General features: G+C 41.4%; 1 protein-coding gene across 1 annotated transcript in view; it reads right to left on the bottom strand.

The window, feature by feature from the left end:
• The window catches only part of MYH15 (myosin heavy chain 15), a 152,541-nt gene that overhangs the window by 101,683 nt on the left and 23,616 nt on the right, over nt 1-27,242 (bottom strand). The window contains exons 10-16 of the mRNA XM_026492845.4: nt 23,978-24,081; nt 22,543-22,681; nt 13,906-14,024; nt 9,165-9,314; nt 8,386-8,556; nt 1,268-1,444; nt 62-194 (exon numbers count right to left, since the gene is read on the bottom strand). Coding sequence (XP_026348630.3) covers nt 62-194; nt 1,268-1,444; nt 8,386-8,556; nt 9,165-9,314; nt 13,906-14,024; nt 22,543-22,681; nt 23,978-24,081 — 993 coding nt within the window. The remainder of the gene's footprint in view (nt 1-61; nt 195-1,267; nt 1,445-8,385; nt 8,557-9,164; nt 9,315-13,905; nt 14,025-22,542; nt 22,682-23,977; nt 24,082-27,242) is intronic.

Below are 27,242 nucleotides of genomic sequence, written 5' to 3'. Positions count from 1 at the left end.
CTGAGGCAGCCATGGGTTCCATTCTGAGGCTAAAAAAATTAGGGAAGACTGTTCAACTCACCACTGTCAGTACCGATGTGATTTTCAAAAAGGTTTGCCAGGAGTCTATTTGACGACTTCTGAAATACAGCCACCACTGTTTCATTAAGAAGGTCTTTGTTCTTTTCAAGCCAGCCACTAATGTTATAAGGCACCTTTAGAAAGGCATGCAGTTCAGGTAACAAAAGAAGAGAATGCATAAATTAACATAGCAAATTGTGCATTACTTAAAAAAAAAATCATAAATTGTACGGGTCCTTTAACTTTAAATTGGTTTGAGGTAACAGTAGTGAATAATACTCCAGGAGTCCATTGTGTCACCCGAAGAGATTCTTCAGACTTTACCATTTTACATTGTGGAAAGGAAGAGAAGGGGAGGGAAGGGCGAGGGATAGCTAGGGAAGGAGAGGGAGGAAGAATTACATGGCATTTCCCGTAGAAACAATTCACATCAGCTCTCCTTCATAGGCGAGAATAGATGAAATAATCCAATTGTCTTGACACACACTGAACATTCAAAAAAATTAGCAATTGTAATGATATTTTACTGTAAATATCATTATAATTAATATTCAAGGATATGAAAGAAGACAATTACAAGCACATCTATATACAGTTGGCAGGTCATTTTTAGGATGAAGTATTATTTTATCCTTTATCAATTCTCTGTTTCATCCAGAATCACTGACAAGAAGCAGAAGAGCAGAAAAAAAGGGGCAACACACACACACCAGTGGGGAAATGAGAAGAGGCACGGAAAGTCATTAGAAACCTTTGTGGGCCATAGTCTGGAGGCCATTACCTCACAGTGACTATTTCTTTATGAGAGAATTAAAAAAAAAAAAAAAAGACTTCAATAAAAAGATCACTTGAAATCACTCATTCACACCATGTAAAGTTAAAAGGAAGGACAAATATGGAAAAACCTATGACTTTGATGATCTCCATGACTTTCTGAAGCTGACTTACTTTGAGCTGGGATGACAGAGTCTATTTTGAGATTTCTAACCTTTGTGCACATGGAATACTATTATAGTATGGGTATTTCATTTCCTAAGTGCTAAAAGGCTATGCCAACTTTTTTTCTGGAACCGAGTTTTTTTTTTTTTTTTTTTTTTGTTCATCTCTTCATTTAAGCTAAACTTTACTTATATATCATCTAGGGACTTTGAATGCATTTGAAACAGAGATAGGAAAATTCAGGGCTGAGGGTCTAGAGGTAACTTACCACTCCTGCATAATGGACAAGCTCAAAGTGAGCTTCATATCTCTTATTACCAGACTTGGGCTTCTGGAAATATGCCGACTTCCCAAAATGGTTGTCAAAAAGTTTGGTCTTGAAAGTTACATCTGTAGCCTGAGGAAACACACATTCCTCTTCGAGGATGGAAAAGATGCCCATTGGCTGTTGGAGATACATATGAACAGCAGATGAAAGAAAACACCAGCACACAGTATTTTCAGTAGTGGGGGTGAGTGTAAACGCTTATTCCAGGAACCTAATCAGTTGACAAGGGGAAAGAATATTCACTACATAGAACCAGTCAATCGTCCATTCAACAAATATTGATTAACTACCTACTAGGTGCGGGGCACCAGTAGGAGCTGGCACTGTCACCATGAGCCGCATGCACAAAGTGCCAGTTCTCAGAGTGATTACATTCTAATGGAGTAGAAAGACAATAGCCAAGTAAGCACAAAATAAATAATTTAGTTTCACATCAGTGTCCTGAAGAAATCATACAAAGTAAAGAAATAGAGAATGACTGGGGGACCAACGGGGAGCTATTTTAGTGGGAGAGTCAAGTAAACCCCTCTGACCTGAACCAGAAGAGCAAATCCTGAGATCTGTATACAAGTACTCTTAGCAGACAAATGATGAGTGCAAAGGCCCTGAGGCAGGAGTACACTTGGCAAGTCTGAGGTCCTGCCAGAGGCAAAAGCAGACAGAGCTCAGGCAGTCAGATGGAGCATGTGGTACGAGATGGATTCGGAGAGGTAAGCAGTATTGGAGCCCAAGGGCTGTCCTGGCCATGCTAAGACATTTGAATTTTAAGTGTAAAGAGAGGTCTTTATAGATTTTAACAGGAAGTGTTAGGATTTGATGCTTGCTTCAAAAGGATCATTTGTTTAGAACAGGGTTGGCAACGTAGAGCCTGTAGGCCAACTCCTGCCTGTGGCCTGTAGAGAGCCAGTGAGCTAATAACTGTTTTTACATTTCTAAAGGGTTGCAAAACAAAACAACAAAAGAATATGTGGTAGAAAACTTGATGACCCCCCATCAGCAAACTTTTTCTTTAAAGGGCATGTAGGAAATAGACTGCGGGCCACAGGGTTCCCATCACAGCTCTGCCATCCACTCAGCCAATTCAGGCCCAAAACAGCAAGTGGTGACATGTAAAAATAAGGAGTGCGACAAGGTTTTATTAAAACTTTATTTACAGAAACAGGCTGCAGGCTAGATTTGGCCCATGGGGCCATAGTTTGCTGACCCCTGGTCTAGATTAGTGATAGTGTTAGAGATGGTCAGAAGTCATCAAAATGTGATATAGCTTAAAAGTAAAGCGGGGTCACAAGCTGCTGGTGGATAGAAAGTGGGGTGTAACAGAAAAAGAAAGACAACCAGATTTCTGGCTTGAGCAAATGGGTAACGGATGCTGCCATTAACCAGTATGAGGTACATATACATAGAGAAAAACAGATTGAGGGGAAGGGCAGAAATCGAGGATTCTCATATTTGCATATCAATTTGTGTATTTGTATATTCATTAATCCACGAATATTTTCGCAGTGCCTTCTATGAATAAATCTCCGTGCCAGACACTTCGGATTGTATATGAGTTGTGGGTCCAGGGCATCTAACCGAGAAGGCAAAACACACATATATGTGTACAAGAAAGTAGACCAAACAAAGGTATAGAGAAAATATCATGAGAATTCTGAGACACCACATGACCCCTTAGCCCAACAGCATAGATTTCATGATCTTCTACCAACACTTGCTCCTAAAAAGCATAGACTCAGGCTTGAGAGGGACAAAAAAGGTCCAGTCTGACCCACCTAAAAGTTCCTTGAATTCTCTTCATAATTTCCTTCTAAAAAGCTGGCTAACTCATGCTTAAATGTTTTCATGGAGTCAGAACACACCAACTCCCAGTCAAGGCCCTGGATGGGTGATATGTTAAAAGAAAATTTGTTTGTAGCTTAGAATTTGTTCTAAATTACTCCACCGGAACCATACAAATGGTTTTAATTCGTCAAAGTAGTGGGTCATCAAATATTTAAAGATCATGATTTTTTAAAGATCTTATTTATCTATTTGAGAGAAAGAGAGAGAGAGAGAGAGAGCATGAGTGGGGGGAGGGACAGAGGAGAAAGAGGAAGAGGCAGACTCCCTGCTGAACAGGGATTCAGGGCTCAATCCCAGAACCCTGGGATCATGACCTGAGCAGAAGCAGACGCTTAACCAACTGAGCCACCCAGGCGCCCCTAAAGATCATATTTTTGATTCACCCGAGTCTACCATTGTAATATATGGACTATAGTTTTCTACCTCTTTTGTATGTTCTCATAGACTTAAAACTCATGCTTTATAGAAAATATAATTAACAACATTTCACTACTAATTCTGGTACTGAAGAGTTCTGGGACATCTTCCTTCCTCCCAAGCATCTGGGTGGGGAATGATGAGTGAATATGTGAAGTGTCCTAAATGAGAACAAAATATTCCAAGTGAAACCAACACCTGTCTTGCTCCTGATGGCACTGATCTCATGGGTTCTTGATGAAGTAAGTGACGTGGAGGAGGAAGAGGAGGGAGAATCTGATAAACTGAATAGTTGATTCACTGGTGTAGGCCTTGGGAGGCACAGATTCCATCTTGCACCACGGATTTTCCTACCATGCGATGGTCAACCCTCGGTGAAAACTGGACTAAATCATTTAAAAATTTAAGCATCTCCTGGGATGGTGTCTGTTAACAACACGGTTGTGGCAATGCCTCACGAAGAGGGACAGACCCCATCTCAGTCACCTTCCATACATGAGGACTGCCATCATGCCAGGAGTCTAAAAAAGCCAACTTCCATTTTGGGACGACTGGAAGCTTTATGTTAAGCAAGTACATGTCACGGTTCGAGTGGAACAACCTGACCACTGAGGAGGGGGAATAACACTGTTCTTTCAGGGTCTTCTCCATTTGTCCATTCCTCAGGAGGTGTAAAGCTTCTAAGAAACATGAGGCCCTCCGGCAAATTAATTTCCAAATAGGTCAGGAAACAAAGTAATTACGTTCCGCCCTGTAGCATCTAATGTCCCCTATGGCACAGCGAATGGTCTGAGCCCATTGCCCTGATTCAGAGCCTTAGGGCTCTAGCCTCTCCTACTTCCAATATTATTGACCTGCCTTCCCTCCTTCTATGTCTGTCTATTTCTTGCTATTTCCATTTCTGTTGTCCTGACTCTGGACCTCCTCACTTCTCACATGGACTGCTCTACAGCTCCCCAACTGCCCTAATGTTAGCCTTTCCTCCTGTTCCAGAACTAGACACGAACCCACAGAACAAACATAAGCAGCTCTGACTGCTCTATTGCCCAGCACGAAGCCCTCCCTGGCTCCCCACTGCCAAAAAGGAAGGTATAAACTACATAGCCTCTCTTGACAATCTGACCCTCCTTTTTTTCTTCCAGCTACTTCTTTCTGTGTATCCCATGTGCTACTAGACTACCTAACGTTTTGGAATGTGGCCTTTGCACTTACTTACCCCTATGCTTTGCTCTTGCTGGTCCTTCCACTGCTCACTATCATCCTCTCTTCACCTGACAAAATCATAATCATGTCTTTTTGACCAGCTGAAATTTGACACCCTTTCCTACTGGGCCTTCCAAGAGTCCCACGGGCAGAGGTGACTCCAGCTCTTCTGAGTTCCGTGGGCCTTTGTGCCTTTCCTGCATTTATACCGAGACATATTTTTACACTGATTAGACTTACAAATCTCCTACTTGACTGCACACTTCCTAAGGGCAACTGCTACTTATAACAACTGCTTAAGTTTTCTACAGCATTTAATTCAGTCTTATAACACAGTAGTGAGGCATTAGCCCTAAAATTAAGGCCCAACATCACATGTGCCTTGACATCTGGGGAAAACTGGGAGGGCCTCGGTGACCTAATCACAAGTTCCCCCTCCCCATTGGGCTCCGTGGTTGAGGTCCCCTTGCCAAACAACCATCCTCATCATGGGACCAGGCCCAGTGCTTCTATCCTTGAGTGATGGGTTTCAGATCCCTAGCAGCCCTCGGAATTATTCAAGCAAGTCAATCACATCCTCCCTTGAGAAACAACAGTCACCTCACCCTATTCTTACTATAAAACCTGGCTCCCATCCCCTCTTATTCACTTTGCTCAGAAGAGCAACGGCCGCGTGGCCCTGCATGGCATCCAGGCTGTGAGTGTATGTGACCAGTAAGCGGTCGTCGACCTCATCTGTCCAGGGTCGGATGTCCTATGTTCAGCCATCCCTATACCCCACGGCAGGAGTCCCTCCCTCACCAACAAGGTAACAAGGAAGTGATCAAAACAAGTAGTTGCTAAACAAATGTACTCTTGCTTAATTAAAAAAAAAAAAAGTAAAAGTTTTGGTGTCAAGAGGACACCTTTCCCAGGATTCCCTACGTTCCTCCACTACAGGACGATGCCTCTGGTTTGCATTTCTCACAGGCCTTAGCGCGGTGGGTTCCAAGCGGATTGACTGTAGGTCCCCAGCAAAGTTCTGTTCCATAATGGATTGACAGGGAAGCACTAAGACACCCAGGGTTGAGCTTTGGGATCTGGGCTGCTTTGCTGTGGGCAGGAGTCAGACTTTTAGAAAGAGTCGTAACCGAAAGCTTGGAGTGACGCGTTTCAAGGAAATACTCATGGGTGTACAAGAGAGAACTCAATATTAATGGGATTCATTCTATAATAAGAAAACCAGACTTAGCATACCCAAAGGATCCCACTTGGGATAGGCAGCAACACCTATTGCCAAGATGCTACCAGGATTTAAGTTATTTTAGAAACAGTATCACTGTAGAGGAACAATAAAAATTTATTCGGGCCAAGTCAGGGAAGGAAGGTAAAAAATGTGACCAAGCTAGGTACTACAGTTTGGAGTTAAAAATGGGTAAGATGATCAGTACTGCAGCTACTTCTCTCCCACAGCTGGTAATGTTCTAAAACCTTATCCAAATCCCTGGAGTATGAGGAACTTTGTGCAAAAGGGCTCAATTATTGGAAAATAGAGGCAGCCTCTCAAGGTGATTGCAATGATAGGGGCAGCAAGGCTTTAAATGTATAATTTTGGATGTATTTGTCTAATACAATACCTATGCAAAACCATAAATATGTAATCATAGGTTAATACTTTAACATGTAAATTATCAATGCTCGAGTTCTAAACAAATGAGACTATTTCAAGTAATAAGTGTGAGCAAATCCTGTAATAGATTTGTTCACTGCATAGAGAGAGAGGAGGTCACTGCATGCTTGACGACCAAATTAACAGTTAAAGGTGGTATTAAAATACATTTTTTTTTAGTTTGACAAACGTTTTTGTAAACATAAAAATTAGAAACTTTTATGTAAGAAAACCCCTCTTCCTTATATACGCACACGGATGCAGGCTATAAGGCATTTTGTACATGTTGATGTATTTCAGTTCTTTTGAATTTGGAAAACTTCTCATGATTCATTCTATTTCAAGGAGTAAGTTTGGCCACTAATATTTACAACAAGTTTTCTTCACGTAGCCTGAACTAGCTTAACAGGTCTTTTCAAAATATAGAATCATGCCAAGAAAAGTTTTAGTATTCCTCATTTGCCTGACCTGAATATCTTTGAAATCATTCACAGGAAGCCAAAGATTTATCTTTTCTTTCTATCATCTGCTCAGGGTTTTTTTTTTTCCCCCCTCATTTTTACCATATCAGGAGAAAATGCGACAGGAAATTACATCCATGGTGCTAGGGTGTTATTTGGAATCACTGAGACTGGCACAATGAGACAATGCGCTTCAGATCAGCTAAAAATCAGTAATGTTCACAGACCTATCTGAGTCTGAATAATGTCCATGTCCCGCCTTCTTGCCCGAAAATGGTATCTCACCATAATCACAGTAAACAGATACTGCAGGCGACAATGGCCAAAAGCTAAATCTGTCCGTCCAGTTCTTTACTTTCATTTCTCTGCTTGAATAATGCCAGCACACATTTACCATTCCATGGTTGGGCTGTTATTATTATTATTTTTAATCGGCTCAGAGGTTGGTTCATTAGCATTATTATTATTTTTTTAATCAGTCTGTCCTCCCTCTATGAAGTTCACTGGCTATAAAATAAACAAAATCAATGAGACCTCCATTCCTGTTAGGAATAATGGCTATTTTCAAGGAAGATGTCATTTCATCGAAAGCCTAATAAATAAAGTTGATGGCACACTGATCAGTGAAACCTGAGGCCTGCAAAGACAGTGAGAGGTCAGGCACCCAGCTCCTTCCTGGCAGGGCTGTGGAGAATCAGGCGCAACCACTTAGCCAAAGAGAGCATTCAGAACAGAGAAAGCACTAGGCGTTGGCGTTCCCAGACCTGGCTCCGGAATTCCCCGCAAGTCACGGTTCTAGCAAGAAACACCACCACGCATGTTCCCACGGACAAAGCCACAGAAAACACTATCCTCAATCCCCCCGGCAAACCCCGTTAATCTTTCCCAGAGCACACGAAAAGATTTCGGAGTACGGGAACATCACCGAATTCAGAAACCATACACTGCAGCTAATTTACTAATAAGCCATGAAGTATTGTCATAAATTACTTAAACTAACTGGTACTTGTCCAATTAAATGAACAAACTACATCCTGCAAGGTAGTGGCCTTGAGGATTTATGACAGTTGTTTGTTTGCATGCTAATGTGCCACATTTCGTTAAGCGGCTCTGGGTCTACTCATTCACCTTATGCTAATCCGCCAGGCCCTACAGTGCTCATATTTTCAGCTCTGTGTTTTTCCAGTCAAGAGCATGACCATTTTTAATCTCGACAAGTTTCCTCGCGCATTGGCAGTGGAGGCCATGCATAAGCAGCAAAGGCACGGGGATAGTGTGCGTGGCAGATGATGGAGTAGGGCAGCCGACGCGAGGGTTTAGCTCGTGGCCACGGGGGCTGCACACAAAGCCCATTAAGAGAGAACGCGCAGAGCTCTCCGGCCCCGTCTCCCATCCCCTGACAGAGCCCGAGTCCTAATAGGGATCGATATGGCCAGCGGGGACGATTGTCCTTAAATGAGAACGAACAGGAGAAACACATGTGTTACCTTCTCAACGAGATCTATGCAGGCTTGTAAATCCAGACCGAAGTCGATGGACACCCAGTCAATGCCTTCTTTCATATATTCCTCTTGCTCCAGAACAAACATGTGCTGATTAAAGAACTGCTGTAATTTTTCATTGGTAAAATTAATGCAAAGTTGCTCGAGGCTGTTATACTTCAAAGACGTGATTTGGTAGGAAGAAAAGATAAAAGTAAAATTGAGCAAATGGTAACTATTTGAGGTGATGGATATGTTAATTAACTTGATTGTGATGATTCCACAATGCAAATATGTGCCAAACCAGCAAGTTGTATGCCTTAAACATACACATTTTTTAATTGTCAAATATATCTCAATAAAAAGGTTAAATAAAATTGAGCTCCACTTGGAAAAATGTAGAGAGAATATCATAACCACAATCACTATGCCAGCAAATAGACCCAATAAGTAAAGAATCCTCAATTAAATTCTTACCTCCTTCAAATATACTTGCAAACTAAAGATTATGACAATAAGATAACACGTAATCATATCGAAATTCAAAATCATAAAAGGTTCTTTTATTTCTATTTACCTTAATTTAAAGTTGGATTAATTTTTAATTTCATTAATAATTATTGTTATTTTTAATATTAATAATAACTCTTTTCCAACCAGAGGGGCCCTTGGGTTTTCACAGAATGAATCTCAGAACACTTTGACTACACTTTCCAACGTACGAGTCACATTTTCTGATCTCCTTGTAAATATGCATTGATTTCATTCTAACCCGATATACTTACATCAAGAATTTCAAAACCAGTGATGTCAAGAATGCCAATGAAGAATTGCCTTGACAGCTTGGCATCCAGCGCCCTGTTGATTCGTGCCACCAGCCACTTAAACATCCTTTCATACACTGACTTGGACAGGGCACCCACCGCACAGGTCACCTGCAAATCACATTGAAAGCACTCCACATCTGCCAGCAGTGTGCACTGTAATCCTGGGCATTTCCTAACAGCAGCCACCTTCTAGTAAACTCGGGATCTATTTATTGACTTTCTGCGGTTCTAGCATGCTGCTGAGATGATACAGGAGAGGAAATTTAATACAATGAGAAGAAAGGGAAAAGGAAGCAAGGAAAGGAGGAAAGGGGGGAGGAGAGGGGAAGAAACCCAGAGGTGAGCCAGCCTGGTGCCACCTTACCAGACAGTCCTGGGAGAGAAATCCTGTTCCTATTATCAAAGGGCCAACTTTCCGGGGATAGAGTGGTAATGCATTCTAAAGCCTTGCTATTCAAAGTGTGGTCCTAAGATCTGCAGCGTCAGCACCACCCAGGAGCACGTTGAAGATGCTGACCCTCAGCATCTCAGCCTCCAATCCCAGACCTATGAATGAATCGGAACCAGTACCCTAATATGATCCCCTGCGGATTTCTGGGCACCATGAAGTTTGCAAAATACTGGTTAGGGATCTGGAGTGCCTAGCCCTTGTCCGCTGCTGCCGTTGCTGCTGCTAAATTATATAACCTTTGGCGAGTGGCCTAGCCTCTCTGGATTGCAGCATCTTCACCTGAATCATGTTCTTGAAGTTTCTTTCTAGGCTCAGCTTCCACATTCTCTACTCTACCAGTTCCCAGGGTTGCTCTCAACTCCCTGTGGGGAAAATGGCAATTTAGTGCATCAATCTGACTCAGATTCTCCTACTGTAAAACTCAGGCTGCATCTCCCATCCCTGGAGGGATGTGGCAAAGGCTCTAACCTGCTGGGGAGAGCTCCAGCCTCTGCACGGGCTAATGCCATCTAAAGGCAGACGTCACTTCCACGATGCAAGGGTGCTGCTATAGTAGCAGGTTTCTGACAGACTCCAAGTACCAGTGGATTTCAGCTGGACATTCTCCAAGCCTGGCAGCAGAATGTGCTCCAGCCACTTAACATTTAAAATAGGCCTACCCCATCCATCCTTCAGCTACCCAGGAGAAAGCACGCAGTGGGGGCCAGTTGGTGTCTGGTGGTGATTTAGGTATGAGTCACCCACTCTCTGATCAGTTATCTTGAGTCATTTCCACAGTAATACACAAGCTGGACGGCGTTACAGTTTTTCATTATGGGCGTCAAGAGCACACCCACACAAATAAAGCACCAGGAATGATTTTTATCCTCTGGAGCCCTGAGGAAATCACTCTCTGTCTACAGCAGTCACTTTGAAACTTTAAAAAGAACAGGACGAACTGGCTTACCCCCTTTTAATTTCCTAAATATTTGGAAGTGAGGGTGGGAGGGAAACTGGTTGGGGTTGAGAGTAGTGAACAAACAGGAAGAAAGCCGGAAGTTGTAGGCAGAGGAAGAAGTAGATGGCATGGCGTCTGCTGACGGAAACCAGTAAACCAACATACGGCTTCCTAATTAATCCTTGTCATCATTTTCTATCCAAGGGAGGAGGACTTAGGCAGCTAGATCTACGCTTCCACTTTTCAGGGACTACATGGTCTCATTCCTTAGCTCTTTTTCAAATAACCTCACAGAGGCCTGGTCATCAGGAAGCAATAGCACACAACAGAACAAACACCACCACCAAGAAGAAATGGAGTCAAACAGCCATATTGTAACCACTTGGACCGTTGCTTCTCTCATCTGTAAACTAACATTAAAATATGCATCTGTCGAGGTTGTAGGGAGAGAGTCAATGAGACAGAGGATGTAAATATATGTAACACAACATTCAGTGCCTGGTACCCATTACATGTTAGTTCCCGCTCTCCCATCCCGCTTCCGCTTCTATTATTTCCCCAACTTCACTCCAATATTTACCAGGCTACCTTGAGCAGTTAATCTTTGTAAGGTTCACCGTCTTTAACCATAAAATGGAAATATAAATAAGATCAAGTTTGTAGGGGCACCTGGGTGGCACAGTCAATTGAGCACCCAACTCTTGATTTTGGCTCAGGTCATGATCTCAAGGTCATGAGATCAAGTCTTGCCAGCCTGCTGGAGACTCTCCCTCTCTTTCTGCCCCTCCCCCTCCACACTCTCTCCAAAAATAATAAATTTTATATGCTTGTTGTCCAATTGAATGAGATATCTATACAAAGCATTTAGCACATGCTCAGTGGTTACTATTACGATATTTTTTATCATTATTAAACTGTTGAAAATTAAAACAACTTATTTCTAACGGGCATAGTTAGAACTCTCGCAGAATCGTAATATACTGGACCTAAAGGACCTTAGTTCTTGATAATGACGTGCAGTGGCTCTCAACTGGGGATGGTCCCCACCCCTGAAGGAGGAGTGCATTGGACAATAGGGAGGGTGTTTCCCAACTGTCATCATGCCTGAGTGCTACTGGCAGCGAGCACCCAGGAGCAAGAATGCAAAACCCCTACCATATGCAGGACACACTCACATCCGAAGGATCGTCCCATTCAGATGCCAGTCACCCCTCCACTGAGACACAGAGGAATTCCACCTCTTCACTGGGTGCTCAGAGAGGTGAAGAGGTTTGACCAAGGTCCCAGAGTTAGTCAGCATTCGAGCTGGAACCGAACCCTGTAAGTGTTAACACTGCAAGAATTTCTGCCATCTTCTGCAATTGTCATCAACGGAGCACATACATCTCTATTCTTAGCAGTGGCAATTGTCTCTATAAAGTCAGTAAAATTCCTAAGAAAAGAAAAGCCTTACAGTGTGCTTTCTTACTCTCTCTCCAGGAGCGGGAGAAAGAGAAAGAGACAGAGAGGATGGAAGATGAGAATTTTTTTTCTTTTAATGTTGGATAATAATACATTAGCTTGCTTCACTGGTTCTATTATAGAAAAGGCTGGTGGTAACTCAGTCCCTGAGAACACAATATTAAAGAGGCGAAGGTTCGGTTTCAGTCCTCCTCTGGGCTCATTAGTTTACACAGAGCAAGTCCTTGTTCTATAATCATAGCGTGTCATGCATGCACGTCGTGGCAAATGTGTTAAGAAGCAGGAAACTGCCAAACACCCCTAACCTCACTACAAGCAATAGCTCAACTACTTGTCCGGCTGATCATGGTTCAAATTCAGCTCAATATTTAGTTTATGTTAATGTCTATGGAGCACCTGCTACTTGCAGGGCAATGTGCTAGGGACCAAGGGCACCGGAATGAACGAATCACAGTCCACGGCCTCAAGGAGGTCCGGTGAGGAGGGAGCAAAAATGGAAACTGATGGGCTCAGTCTAGTATTATGATAGAGGTTGGATTATTGATTGAGAAAGTTAAACTAGGAGATGACTGAAATGTGTTAACTAACATAGTCACACCAGATGCTTTAATAGACCAAAAAGAATTTTGTCATCAGAATAACTGTCTTCTATCACACATTTGTGCATTTGTCTATCGCATTTTCAGATGGAGAACGTATATACAGTAAGATGATCTAAATGTCACCTGCATATTAGCCGTGTGCCCTTTGCAGTGTCACTTATGTTATTATGTCCCCTAACCCTCAGATTCCCCAACTGGGAAGACGTCAGTGTGTCCGCTCTACTTACCTCTGAGTATTGTTGTAAGAACAGAAGGAGACAATGCCTGCGATTGTACCATTCCCTCTTCCAGAAAGACTACATTTCTCAGCCCCCCGTAGCTAGGTCATCTGATAATTTTCACCACTAGAATATTAGTGGAAATGACATCACTTCTCGCCCCAGCAGTTAAGGGGTGCACTTTTTCTACAACGGTCTGTTCGGCACGTGCAGCCACTTTGGAGGCCGCGTGGTTCAGGAGGCGGAAGTGCAGCATGGAAGAAGACTGTCCGATCTGTACTGGGCTTGATGGAAGGAAGGAATGTTTAGGTCACTGTCAGCTGAGATTTCAGCGTGTATGTGTTACTGCAGCATGGCGATCACACACTGACTAATAGGCATTAGAGACGTGAATTATTATTTTGAAATGCACTAGCATACTTAGATGGTCTCATTAGCCGGCAGCCCTGGCAACATTTACTGCATTCTGACAAAGCCTCAGGATCAGCAGGCCTCAGAGCGCTTGTTATTTTATCATTAAAACATTCTCCGGGATGCTGCACAAAGCCTACGTGACCTTCCATCTCTCATTTCTGCTCTCAACACCCCTCCTTCAAATATTAACCTCAGCCTGTATTTTAAAACCCTAACTCAATTACCGTGGCTGTTCCTCTAAAAAGTCAATATTCCAAATAGGTGGGGGATGCCAATTTGCCAGTTTTACCCATGTCAGAGTTCATAGCTTTGAAAGCTTCTTAGCTGGACAACAGAGCTGATGGTCACAAGTAAAGGGCTTGCCTCCACCTACAAAGAGACTTGTTACCTATGGGAAGAGTATCAAACTTTATATTAAGAATCTGGAAAGATGCTTAACACAAGAGCATTTACTGTGGTATGCATCCCAAGTGAAAACACTCATGGGAGCTCTTCCATGCTTTTTTAGAGAAGCTCTTGTTCCAGACATCATCAGAAGCTGAAAAATAACAAGTACAATATGTATACAATTACTATAAGATCAGAGAGTCACAACGTCCTGAAAATATCACCTTACCTGTTCTACATTTTGACTTCTAGTAACATATTCATTACCAACTTTGATTCTAGGATAGATCAAGCCCTTCACCAACTCAGAGGAATTAATGCCCATGAGGAAAGCAGCTTTGTCAGCACCTGGTCAGAAGAAAGGAAGGAAGGCAAGGAGGGAAAGGGGGAGAGAGGAAGAGGGGAGGAGGGAAGGGGGGAGAAGGGAAAGGAAAACACCATTAAAATTCATTCCATTAACACCAAACAGAAAGAAGGGTATGTTTAGGTGGATGCAGCAAAGTAGACTGTAGTTTTGAAATAAAATGTCTGAATCCTAAATGTTTAAAAGACTCTAGTTCTTGGAAATGCAAATCAAACCACAATGAAATGCCACTTCACACCCACTAGACTCGCTATGATCAAAAAGACAGACAATAACAAGTGCTGGTGAAGGTGTGGAGAAACTGAAACCATCACACATGGTTGGCTGGAACGTAGCATGGTAGAGCCACTAAGGAAAAGAGTTTGGCAGCTACTGAAAAGGTAGAGTTACTCTAGGAATCAGAAATTCTACTGCCGGGTATGGACCTAATAGAAGTGAAAGCATATGGTCATACAAAAAAATTACACACAAATATTTCTAGCAACATTATTCATAACAGTCAAAAGTGGAAAACACCCAAACGTCCATCAGCTGATGAATGGATAAACAAAATGCAGTGTATGGATACAACGGAAACTTTTTCGGCCATAAAAAGGGAATGAAGTATTAACGCATGCTACGACAGGGACCAAACTTGAAAACGTTATGCCAAGTGAAAGCAGCCAGAAACAAAAGGCCACACATTGTGTGATTCCAATTATATGAACTGTCCAGAATAGGTAAATCCAAAGAACAGAAAGTAGCCCCTGTGGTTGTTAGAGAGAGAAGGGGATGAGGAGAAACTACCAGTGGGTACAGGATTCTTTTTGTTATTTTTTTCTCAAGTTTTTATTTAAATTCCAGTTATTTACAATACAGCATAATACTGGTTTCAAGTGTATATTGGATTCTTTTTGAAGTAATGGAATGTTCTGGAATTAGGTAGTGGTAAACTCACTGAGCTGTATACTTTGAAATGGCGCATTTTCTGGCATGTGAATTATACCTCATTGTAAAAAGAATCTACTTCTTGGTACTGGCCTCTTCTGAAAAGAAATATTTATCTGGCAGACATGGAAAATCTCATCTTTATTATTTGCCTATTTTTTCCTTCTACATATGTACTTGTAGATTCTTTCAATGAAACAGGGCCTTGGGCTATGTAATTTGGTAATTCAAGACAACCACCAATAATCAACCTAAGCCAGGACACTATCAAAAACCTTTCTTTTCCTGTGAAGTCTCTGTTTGCTCCATAGTGCCCTCTGCTGCCCGACAAGAATACTTACAACCCACAAAAGGGCATTATTCTAAAACAGTGCTTCCATTTTCTAAGGAAAGTGGGGGAAGAATGAGTGTTATCAGAAAGAGTGAATAAGCATGTATCACATCCTGTGCTTTTAAAAATGACAATAATACAAGAGACAGCACAGGCAAAAAGATATAAGCATATTTCCAATTGTAGATTTCTTCAGTTATCAAATAGGAATATTTCACTCCTCTGAAACTTCCAGCACATCCTATATTTTTAGATGAATTCTGATATATGCTAGTATATCTGATGTAGTCACTTTATAAAATAATGTTTTATAAGAGAAGGAAATGCAGTCTTTCCTTACTTCACTAAGAAGTACAAGATTTCCTGAGCAATAACCACAGACAGGGAATAAACTAAAAACAAAAAAACAATTAGAGAGCTAATATGTCCTTTGTATTATCTATACCCATTTCCTTTTGTGGGACTTTGAAATTTTCACAAAGGCTTAAAAGGCTTGAAATGTTTATTTGCTTGTTAGCTAAAATCAATACACATTATACATACATTTCTACAAGCTACACACCTACTCTATGTCAGAGATAATGGCCTAGGTACTCAGTTGCTATGAAACCTTTCAAAATGCAAAGCCTATTTGGGAAAACAAATGGAAAAACCAAAAGTAGAGCACATATGTTCATTCAATGCTGAGATATCCGTGTGAAGAGTGCCATGTTTGGGAGACAAAAAGCATGATTATTCCAAGTGGAGAAGCCAGTGGATCAGAATCATGGCCTTTTTGCACTGGAAGGGACTTTAAAGAGCACATAAGCTAGAATGAAAATATTTAAAAGAAAGAGAACTGTAATATGCCTGATGAATCTGAGTGGAAATGAATACTACCCGACAATGTGAAAAACGAACAATTTCACAGTATCTGTTCGGGGGTGGGGGAGGGAAGACAGGAGTTCACTTTTCTGAGCTTTGGGAGCATTCAGATGGACAATACAGGTAATAATAGTCTCAAACTCATGCCTCCTTTTTCCAGTGTTAAGGACAGTCCTTTAAGTCTATTTTTATCCATGAACAAAGGAAACCCAAATTCTCTGTACAATACCCCACCTTAGGCTGTAACAGAAATAGCATCCAACATTACAGAATTATTTCCCACCCACTCCAGAGACAGTCAAGTAACTACAGAGAAGTAGTACACCTTGCATTTATCCTACAGGTGTATATCATTACACAGTCTCCAGTTTTTTGTTGTGTTTTGTTTTGTTTAGACAGAAAACAATAGTCATCTTGTTCTAAAAAATAAATTCCTTCACCTGTACTGAGTTTCACAACCAGGGTGAAAATAGTTTAAGTCTATGAAGATCCATCTGACATTCAGGAATTATGAACACAGTAAGGTCTGTAAACATATTTTCATCATATGACCTGATGTGTTCTCAAAAGGGACTTTATGAAATGCCCACCATCATGCCTGAGGACCTTGCACATAAACCCATGGGTTTTAATTAGGCTGTCTGATAGTTTAGCCAGAGCAGGTGTCCTCAAACATTGGCATGGATCAGAATGGCCTGGAGAGCTCATAAAGGCGCAAAGGACTCGGCTTGCTGAAGGTGGTTAGGGTCTGGGCCTGTTTTCATCATGTTCCCCAGGTGATTCTGATGTGCATGAAGGTCCGAGAACAGAGTCCATATTATAGTGGTCCTCAAACTAGGCTGCACATTGGAGTGTCCCAGCAAGATGTCGAAACAGACAATGGTGCCTCGACCTATTCAGATTGGTCTGGGTGAGGCCTGAGCTCCAAAAATTTCAAAGCTTCTTGGGTGAATTCAATGTTAAGCAGAGTTTAAGAGCTACTGCCAGCTCTAGTAAATACATTTTTTAAAAGATTTTGTTTGTTTGTTTGTTTGTGAGAAAGAGAGAGAACACACGTGAGCAGGGGGAGGAGAGGAGCAGGAGGGAGACGGAGGGGGAAGGAATCTCAAGGAGACTCTGCACTGAGCATGGAGCCTGACACAGGCTCAATCCCAGGACCCTGAGATCATGACCTGAGCCAAAACCAAGAGTCGGAGGCTTAACTGACTGAGCCACCCAGGCACCCCTAGTAAGTACATTTTGAAGTCAAGAAGACAGAATTAAGTCTGACTTTACCTGAAAACAAGTAAGGGGGTAGAGAAAAACAAAAGGCAATTTCCTCCAACTTTACAATTTCATCCTAGTTCAATCCCATATGTAAACAATCAGATATAAAGAAAGGAACAAAATCCAGTGTTGTCAATCCACAACCTGGCTAATGTGGAAGAGGGGTTAAAAGAATGACATTCAACTGTTAGCCTTTTTTGTAGGGTTATAATATTGTTTCTGAGCTGTTCACATTTCCATAATTTATTGAACAATGTTTCCTGATCACTTGCCCTGCGTAAGGCCTAAGTGCTAGAGGCTGTGGCAAGAGAGATAAACAAGATGAAAAGTTTGACATCAAGGAGTTTATAATCCATGAGACTAAATAAAACAAAAAATAACAAGTCAGTAAAACAACTGCTTATCAGAGACAAAGAGATCAATTATTATGAAAGTTTGAAAGAAGGAGAGATCCCTTCCGCACTGTCTGACCACGGAAGATTTCAAAAAGGAAACAGTATTTGATCTGAGCCTTGAAAGATGAGAAGGGTTTTGATAGGCAAACACAAGAAGAACAAGAATTTCTGAGACCGAACAGCATGACTTACAGGCACTACAGTAGGAGAGAGACGGTTTGGTCAAAGACTGGACCATGAAGTCAGGGAGTGAGCAATAAACTGAGAAAGGCGAGTGATTTCTGGTCACAGAAGACTTCTGATGTAATACTATAAGGTATTCATTGAGTAATGGGGAAACATTAAAGAGACTTTTAGCAAAGAAATGGCATAGAGTCAGGCTTCACAGGGATTAATTTTGTGCACATATGCAAGACAGACCAGAGCAGGAAGGTAGAGAGAAAGTGAACCCATTGCAAGATGCCAACATGCAAGCTGCTGACGGTCTAAACTGGTAATAAGAAACGGGAAAAGACTGAGAAACATGACTGAGAGTAGGATTCTTTTAAGAAATAATTATCTACTACCATGTACCAGGCCCTGTTTTAAAACCTAGAAATGCAGCACTGAACACACCAAATCAAGTCCGTGCTGTTATGGAGCTTATGTCTGATGGGGATTGAGAAGTAGGATGGTCAATTTTTTTAAAAAACTGTATGAACGACACAAAGAAAAAATATTCAGGGTAAGCAGATAGAGAGCGATGGGAAGATGTTGGGAGTGGTTAGGGAAAGCTTTTCTGGTAAGGTAACAAACATTTAAGAGGACACCTTAATAAAGTGAGGAAGTCAGCCATCATGCCTAGGAAAAAAGAGCTGCAGATAGGAAGAGGAGTCAGTGATAAAGTCCTGGAACAGGAGTGCTCACACGCTCTTAGAAGAGCTGAGAGATTAGTGGGGCCGAGAGAAGGGGAAATAGGTGAAGGTTCTGTACCGTATTCTGAGGATAGAGGTCAGTGGGGGGTGGGGGGTGATTCCACACCAAGCAATTCTGTGACACCAGCTGGGTGTCCTACAATTCAACTCAGTTCTACCCACAGAGAGCATCAGATTCCATGGGTTAAGGGTTCAGTTCTACAAGGCTGTGACTCCCCCACTTCAGATGCCAGGTGTAAGTCCAGGTTGTCTCTTGGGCTATCGACTCACAGGCTATAGATTCATGGCTCCAATGACCCCCTGCTTGGGTTCAATTAATATGCTAGGGGTTCACAGAACTCAGAGGAACATTTTACTTACTATATCAACAGTTTATTATTAAAAGATACAACTCAGGAACAAGCAGATGGCATAGAAGGCAGAGGGCAAGGTATAGGAAAAGAGTGCAGAGCTTCCACGCCCTCTCCAAGCACAGTTCCCTCCCCAAATCTTCATGTGTTCACCAACCTGGAAGCTCTCCAAACCTGTCCTCTTGGGGTTTTATGGAGACTTCATTTCAAGGACATGACTGGTTAAATCACTGGCCATTGGTGATAGAAATCGATCTTTAGCCTTCTTCTCTCCCCTGGTGGAGGTGAAAGTTCCATCTGTCTAACCACATGGTTAGTTCCTATGGTGATCAGCCCCCTTCCTTAGGTACAGTCCAAAAGTCACCTCATCAACATAACAAAATCACCTGTATTGCTCTCATCACTTAGAAAATTCCAAGGGTTTTAAGAACTCCGGAACAGAGATCAAATACAATTTCTTTTATTATATATCACAGTATACAGTAGCAGATGGGAATTAGAGAGATTTAGAAGTATCACAGAGGACAAGGAGGCTATGATGAGAACTTGGGGTTTAAGAAGTACCTGGGTGACTCAGTCAGTTGAGCATCCAACTCTTGGTTCCAGCTCAGGTCATGCTCTCAGGGGCCTGGGATTGAGCCCCTCATTGGGCTCTGTGCTCAGGATGGAGTCTGCTTGAGGATTCTTTCTCTCCCTCTTCCTCTGTCCCTCCCAGGGCTTGTATACACACACACACACACACACACACACACACACTCTCTCTCTCTCTCTCTCTCTCTCAAATAAATCTTTAAAAAAAAGGGGGGGGGGGGACTTGTGGTTTAAGTAAGATGGGAGCTATTGATGAGTCTAGAGTGAGGAGAAGACATGAACTGACTTATACCATGAAAGGATCACCACTGGCTGTTCAGTGCGAAACTATCAGTAATGAGACAAGAGTGAAGACAGGGAGACCAATAAAGAAGCTATTGCAATAATCTGGTAAGAAACAATGGTTCAGGTTAGATGGTAACACTGGACTTGGTCATGGTGAGTAAGTATGATGAGTTTTATATATATTTAAAGGTGGACACAGTAAGACAGAGACAAAGGAGTTCAGGAGGATGCTAAGAGTCAGGGCAACTGAGAGAATCCTGTTGACATTTACTAAAAACTGAGAAACGAAGGTTGGTAGTTGGGGCAGAGTGAGATGAAGAGTTCAATTCTATACATGTTAAATTTGAGATGATCACCTGAGCAACGAGCAGAGAAAAGATTCAAGGATGGAGGCCAGCATCCCGACAGCAGTTAGAAGGAGGAAAGATGAGGACGCTCCAGCAAAGACTCTGAGGACGAGCCACTGGGGAGATTGGACGACATTACGCGCATCGCTTTCTTATATGTAATTTATGATAAGTAAGTATGCTCAGCTTTCATAATGAAAACAATTCCTCAAAAACCTGTTTCAAACAGTGGGAAAAGAAAAAAAGACAAAAACCACAAATAAAGTGACATATAAGATGTCACAAAAGCATATATTTTGATAGGTTAATATAGAAGAGGTTTACGTAAGTCACAGGTCCTTCACTGCATTCTCACCCGTGCTCAAGTGTTCTCTTCCCTGAGGGGCTTTTCTGACCACTCTATCTACAAGAACCCCCTAACCCCTATTATTCTTTATTCTTCCGCTCTGCGTTATTTTTTTCATGATGACTTCATGTCTATTTGTCTGTTTATGTATACCATCTATCTCCCACACTGGGCAGTCAAGACAGGGATGAAATCATGTTCACAGATTTATCCCTAGCAGAATAGTGCCTGGGCTGTGCACTGGCCTCAAAGATTATCTGATGAACAACAACAACAACAACAACAAAAAAAAAAAAAAAAAAAAAAAAAAAGGAAAGAAAGAAAGAAAGAAAAGAAAAAAAGAAAACAACCCAATTCAAAAATGAGCAAAGTACTTGATATTGATATTTCTCCAGAGAAGATATATAAACGGCCAATACGGACATGAAAAAATACTCAACATCACTAATCATTAGGAAATGCAAATAAAACTACAACAAGATACTACCTTATACCCATTAGGATGGCTATTATTTAAAAAAAATTTTAATAGGAAATGATAAATGTCGACGAGTATGTGGAGAAATTGAAATCATTATGCATTGCTGGTGGGAATGTGAAACGATGCAGCCACTTTGGAAAACAGTATGGTATGGTTCCTCAAAAAAATTTAACAAAGAATTACCATTTTATCCAGCAAGTCCATCTCTGGGCTTGTATGAAAGAATTGAATGCAGGGACTTGAATAGCTATTCAAACACCAATGATCACAACAGCATTAATCACAGTAGTGAAAGGTAGAAGCAACTCAAGTGTCCATAAATGGATAAATGGATAAACAAATTATGAAATATACACACAATGGAATATTATTCAGCTTTAGAAAGGAATGAAATTCTGACACAAACTATAACATGGATGAATCTTGAAGACATTATGCTAGGGCAATAAGCCAGGTATGGAAAGACAAATACTGTAGGATCCCACTTACCTGAGATACCTAGAGTGGCAAATTCACAGACAGAAAGCAGAATAATGGTTGAGAGGGGTTAAGAAAAGGGGGGTAACAGGGAGTTATTAATAGGTACAGAGTTTCAGTTGGGATGATGAAAAAGTTCTGGAGATGGATACTTGTGATGGTTGCACAACACCGTGAATGTGCTTAATATCTCCGAACTATACACTTAAAAACAGCTAAAATGGTAAACTTGATATTATGTATATTTTACCCCAACTGAAAATATAAAATTTTTAAAAATTATTTGTTGAAAGATTTGAATGAATGGGTTTTCTCCTTTGTGTTTCAGTGGCCAGGAATTTAAATATTAAATGGCATAATTATAATCACTATGCTTCCTGCTTTTCATAACTGTGATTTTCTATTTTAATGTTCATTCTAGACAGATGATTCATTGTAAGATGCCTCAAATCTTTTTGATAAGCAGGCAAGACTATAGATTTTTTCATGTGAATAAAAACAAAGGGAGATGAAGTCATTGTGGTCTCAACCCAATGGAAACTCCACCCTTGGAGTTCTAAAGATCTTTGTCCACACCTCCATTATGTCACTTCATCCATCTTCTGGTAATTTGCTCCCTTCTGTTTTTCTCAGCAGGCTGTGTGCTGACAGCAGGGCTCTCTCCTTGTCAAGCTTATATTACCCACGTTTAGCAAATTTACTGGTGTTGTCAATAATTAAGGAATGCTTCTCATTCCGAGATACAAGAATTATACATCAGAATGGTGGTTAAGAGAATAGATTTTGAAGAACAGTAACCGAGGGAGATTGCTGATCAGTTTCAACATTTTCAAAAACCAAGAGGGGAGGTAACTGCAAGGAAAAGAGAGCAGACCTGGGGTCGGGGAACCGAAGAGAGCATATGCCATGGCCTCAAAGTAATTCTTACTTTCTGTGCCATCTGCCTCCACTTGCTCTTCTCTGGGTTTCTGTTGAAATTTCATGTTTCCAAAGTGCAGGATGGCTCCAATGAGTTTATAAGATCCATGCTTCTCATCAGGAAGAAAGCCCAAGATGTCCATGGCCCGCTGTAAAAAGAGAAACAGATGGCCATGTCTTCATTTGCCTAATGGCTGCAGTAAGCACCTCACCCCCGCTGTGTGTCACACCTCCCCACACTCCACGGGCTGTCAAAGGGAATGAAACAGATCGCCACAGCCCGAGGTGTGACAGCTCTGTTCAAAGCAATGCAAATCGGCCCTGTTGGCACTTGGTCACCCGCAGTCTGCTTATCCCTTTAAAAGGGAATTAGGAAGGCTTGTTTAACTTCCAGTAGTTTTAGAACTTTCCTTGGATGCTCTGCTCCCCTCCTCTCCCTTCCAGCCATTGATCATTAACTGGCTCTATGAGGTAAATTATTTTCCTCCCATCGTTATGGCAGAAAGTAGCACCATATCCGATGGGTTGCTTATTAGGGGCGGTTCCCATATATCCCCCCAACTTTATTCAAAGACTGGCAAAGGGAAGTGGTCCAGAAAAGAAAAAACCACGGCACCCAAGCACCACAACCTAAGAAGCCGCTGCACGTGATAAGATGTGTATTTTCACACACTCGCTTCACATGGTAAGATGTGTCTTCTTACACACTCCCAGAGGATAGAAATCACTACAGTCTTTCTAGTGGTTAATTTAGAATATGTATCAAGAGACTATAAAAAATTCATAATCCTTGCCTAGTAATTTCACTTTGGGGAATCTAGCGTAAGGTGAATCTCATATACAGAAAAAGCATTTACCTACAAAGATATTTACCACAGTAGAAAACAGAACAGAAAATCTTTGAGTCTAACAAGAGGAGAAGGGCTAACTATAGTCACTACACTACAGGACACATGTCTGGTAAAATATTAAGTATTCATTTAAATGTTTATGAAGAGTTTGTAAGAACACTGAAAAGGCTTATATTACAGGATTAATCAAAAAAGCAAACTGTATACTGAATAGTATTTGCAGTGTGATTGTGATCTTTTATTAAAAAAAAAAAAAACACCAAACCAACTATATAGTAGCAACCCCAAATAGAAAGAAAAAAAAAAAAATAAAGACTACAAAGACCTGCTGTACCAAATAAAAACAGTGGCTGCCATTGCGTTGAAATGTCTTCCTATCTTTCCAAACGTTCCAAAGTTACCGTACTCACAATGTGTACTTTTGCAGTAAGTAAGTGAACTTTGGACAGACACAGACTTAGAGGGACTCCTTACACCCTCCACCCCCAAGGGAAGGAGAGTGACTTCTCCAGGACCCTTTAGAAGAAGCATCTGAAAGGCTTTCTTTTCTCATTGTCATTACCAAACTTTGCGCTGATAACTAACGAGCCTTACGTCGGTGGCCAGCAATTCTCCAGCATCATCCCGGCTGTCCACAGCAACTACTCCATGAGAGCAAAACGGAAAGTCAGAGGGATTGCCAGACACCAGGAGCATGTCTGCAGTGGGAAAACCATCCGTTAAACAGTTAAAGAAATCCGCAAGGCTCTAGAAAATAATTGACCGATATTCACAGTTTACTCTTACAGCTGATAGCACACTTGTAAACAAGCCAAAATAAAATCCATATTCTACAGCCAAACCTCTGCAATCAAATTTTGCCCTCTATTAACTTGTCAGTCATGTGTTAATGCCTCCCAAGAGAAGACCAGCCAGACCAAATCCAAACGCAGATTCAATTGCCGCAGCTTGAATTGGTGTGAAAAAAAAAAAAAAAAACAGATTAACGCATGTTGGCAAAACTTTGAAAACAGGAATTTGGCCTAGACACACGGTTGAGGGCTGAGGACAAAAAATGTTTTGTAAAATTATAAGTATAACAGGACGGAGTTTCGAAGGCTAGGAAGCGGGCAGACCCTGGGGTTGAGCCCCCCGGGAGCATTAGCAATGTGATCCGGTCCTATCACATCCTCCCTATTAGGAGGCTGAAGCTGCCTTTCAAGGAATCCATAAATCAGCGTCCGTGTTCAGCGCTGCACCGCTGATGTGTCTAAGGTTCCTGACAGGATTCACTTCGTCAGGAAACATAATGCAGGCGGAAGCTAAGGCGGGCTGTCAGCAGCACATCAGCAATGGACTTGGCCAAATCACATTAACTGCTTAATGCCTCACACTTGCTCCCAGGGAAGTTTCTCTGAGCCGATCTGATTTTTGTATTTATCACTCAGTGAGGTGAAGCTGCTATCCTCAAACCCCAAATCTCAGAAACAAATTGCACTTTGTGAATGTTCATGGGAGCCGTGCTTGGAAACAACCCAAGTGTCCATCAGGAGTTAACAAACTCCTGTATGTCCATACCACACATTATTAGCACACAAAGAAATGAACTATGAACATATGTGACAGCATGGAGGAATCTCAATGATGTGGAGTGAGATGAGCCAGACAAAAAGAGTATATACTGTGTGATTTCAAATTATAAAATTCGAGAAAAGGCAATCTAATCTATGGGGACAAAAAGCATATTAGTGGTTGCCAAAGGACTGGGTGGGGAGGGGAAGACTCAGAGTAGTGAGAAAGGGCAGAGGGGCACTTACAAAAGATCATGAGAAAACTTTTGAACAGATACGTGCATTGTCTTGATGGCGGTGACGGTCTCACGCATATATACACATGTCAGCATTTACATTTATGTCGACAACGCTTCAATGAGGCTATTTTACAAAAGTCAAAAAGAAATTGGGCTAGCCCAAAGGAGATCAAGCTGAAGGCAGCTTGATATATATATATTTATATATTTATATATATATATATAAATATATAAATATAAATATATAAATATATTTATATATATATATAAATATATATATATATTTAATATGTGTATTTAATAGAAATATAATCCTTAAATCCTTACTTGAATGATGGTTCAAATGTCCCTGAAATGTTCATACTTCCCATGAATTTCTTTGTGTTCTTTCTCATGTCTCACTTTTTTTTTTTTTAAAGGTTTTTTATTTATTTATTCGACAGAGATAGAGACAGTCAGAGAGAGAGGGAACACAAGCAGGGAGAGTGGTAGAGGAAGAAGCAGGCTCATAGTGGAAGAGCCTGATGTGGGGCTCGATCCCATAACGCCGGGATCACGCCCTGAGCCGAAGGCAGACGCTTAACTGCTGTGCCACCCAGGCGCCCCTCATGTCTCACTTTCTATCAGGAAAAATTTGTTGAGCTCAAACAATGTGCCAAGCATTAAGTTTTAGAGATACATCAGTGGGGGGGAAATATCCTGCCCCCATGAAGCTTCTATTCTAACAGGGGAGACAGAAATTTTAAAAATAAGTAAAATGTATGAAAATACATGAAATGTATGAGGGTAATAAGTGTCATGGAGAAAAATAGCAGGGAAAGGGGGTAAAATGTATCAGCAACACAGGGATGTCTGGACGGCTCAGTCAGTGAAGTGTGCGGCTCTTGATCGTGGGATTGTGAGTCTGAGACCCACATTGGGTGTCGAGTTTACTTAAAAATAAAATCTTAAAAAACAAAAAAGTGTTGGTGATACAGAGCTACAGTTTTCAATAGAGTGATCTGGGAAGGGCTCCATCAGGTGACATTTCAATAAAGACCTGCAAGAGTTGAGGGGGAAAATAAGTGGGGGAGAATGTTCCAGACAGAGAAGAGCAAATGCAAAGGCCCTGAGGTAGAAGTTTGCCTGGCATTCTGAGTGGTTAAGGATGGGTCAGGAAGGGGCAAATTAAGGAAGTGGGAAGTAGTAGATTATGAGTCAGAGAAGCATCAAGAGGACAGATCATAAATCCTCACAGACCAGGGTGAGGATTTGGGCATTTATGCTCTATGGGAGGTAGGAAGCCATTGAAGGTTTTTGAGCAGAATGACATCACCTGATTTTTTTTTTTTTAATTTACCATGGCTGCTGGATTAAAGACAGAGGGAGCAAGGATGGAAGCAGGAATATCAGGCAGAAGACTGTTAAATAATCCAGGAGAGGGACGCCTGGGTGGCTCAGTCCGTTAAGCATCTGCCTTCAGCTCAGGTCATGATCACAGGCGCCTGGGACTGAGCCCCACATCGGGCTCTCTGCTTAGCACGGAGCCTGCTTCTCCCTCTGCCTGCTGTTCCCCCTACTTGTGTGCTCACTTTTGCATGCTCTCTGTCAAATAAATAAATAAAATCTAAAAAAAAAAAAAAAAAATCCAGGAGAGAGATGATGGTATTTGACCAGGGTAGTAACATCAGGAATGGTAAGGAAGTGCTCAGAGAGTGGATTTTGAAAGTAGATGGAACAGGTGAGAATAAGGTGGGAGAAACAGATGAGGTGAAGGGCAGGTCTTAGGCACATTAAATTTGAGATGCTATAACGAATACATGCTATTAACATGGAAGAATCTCAAAATAATTCTGCTGAGTGAAATAAGACAGACAAGAAAAGAGTTTGTATAATTCCATCTTACAAATTTCTAGAAATTTTGTTCTTTTAAAGTGTTTTATTTTTGTGTAAACTAAAAGGAAATTGACACACTGAAATCGCAAAAGACCTTGGGCATGCACGTTAACCTTGTTAACGGTTCTTCTACATGTCTCTCTTTTCCATAGGAATTTCCCTTAAGCATTTAAAACCCATAGTTTTTACTGTATA

The sequence above is a fragment of the Ursus arctos genome, unplaced genomic scaffold, assembly GCF_023065955.2.
Source record: "Ursus arctos isolate Adak ecotype North America unplaced genomic scaffold, UrsArc2.0 scaffold_4, whole genome shotgun sequence".
In the NCBI taxonomy this organism is placed as follows: Eukaryota; Metazoa; Chordata; class Mammalia; order Carnivora; family Ursidae; genus Ursus; species Ursus arctos.
Note: the sequence above shows the minus strand (reverse complement) of the source record. Positions and strands in the feature narration are given on the sequence as shown.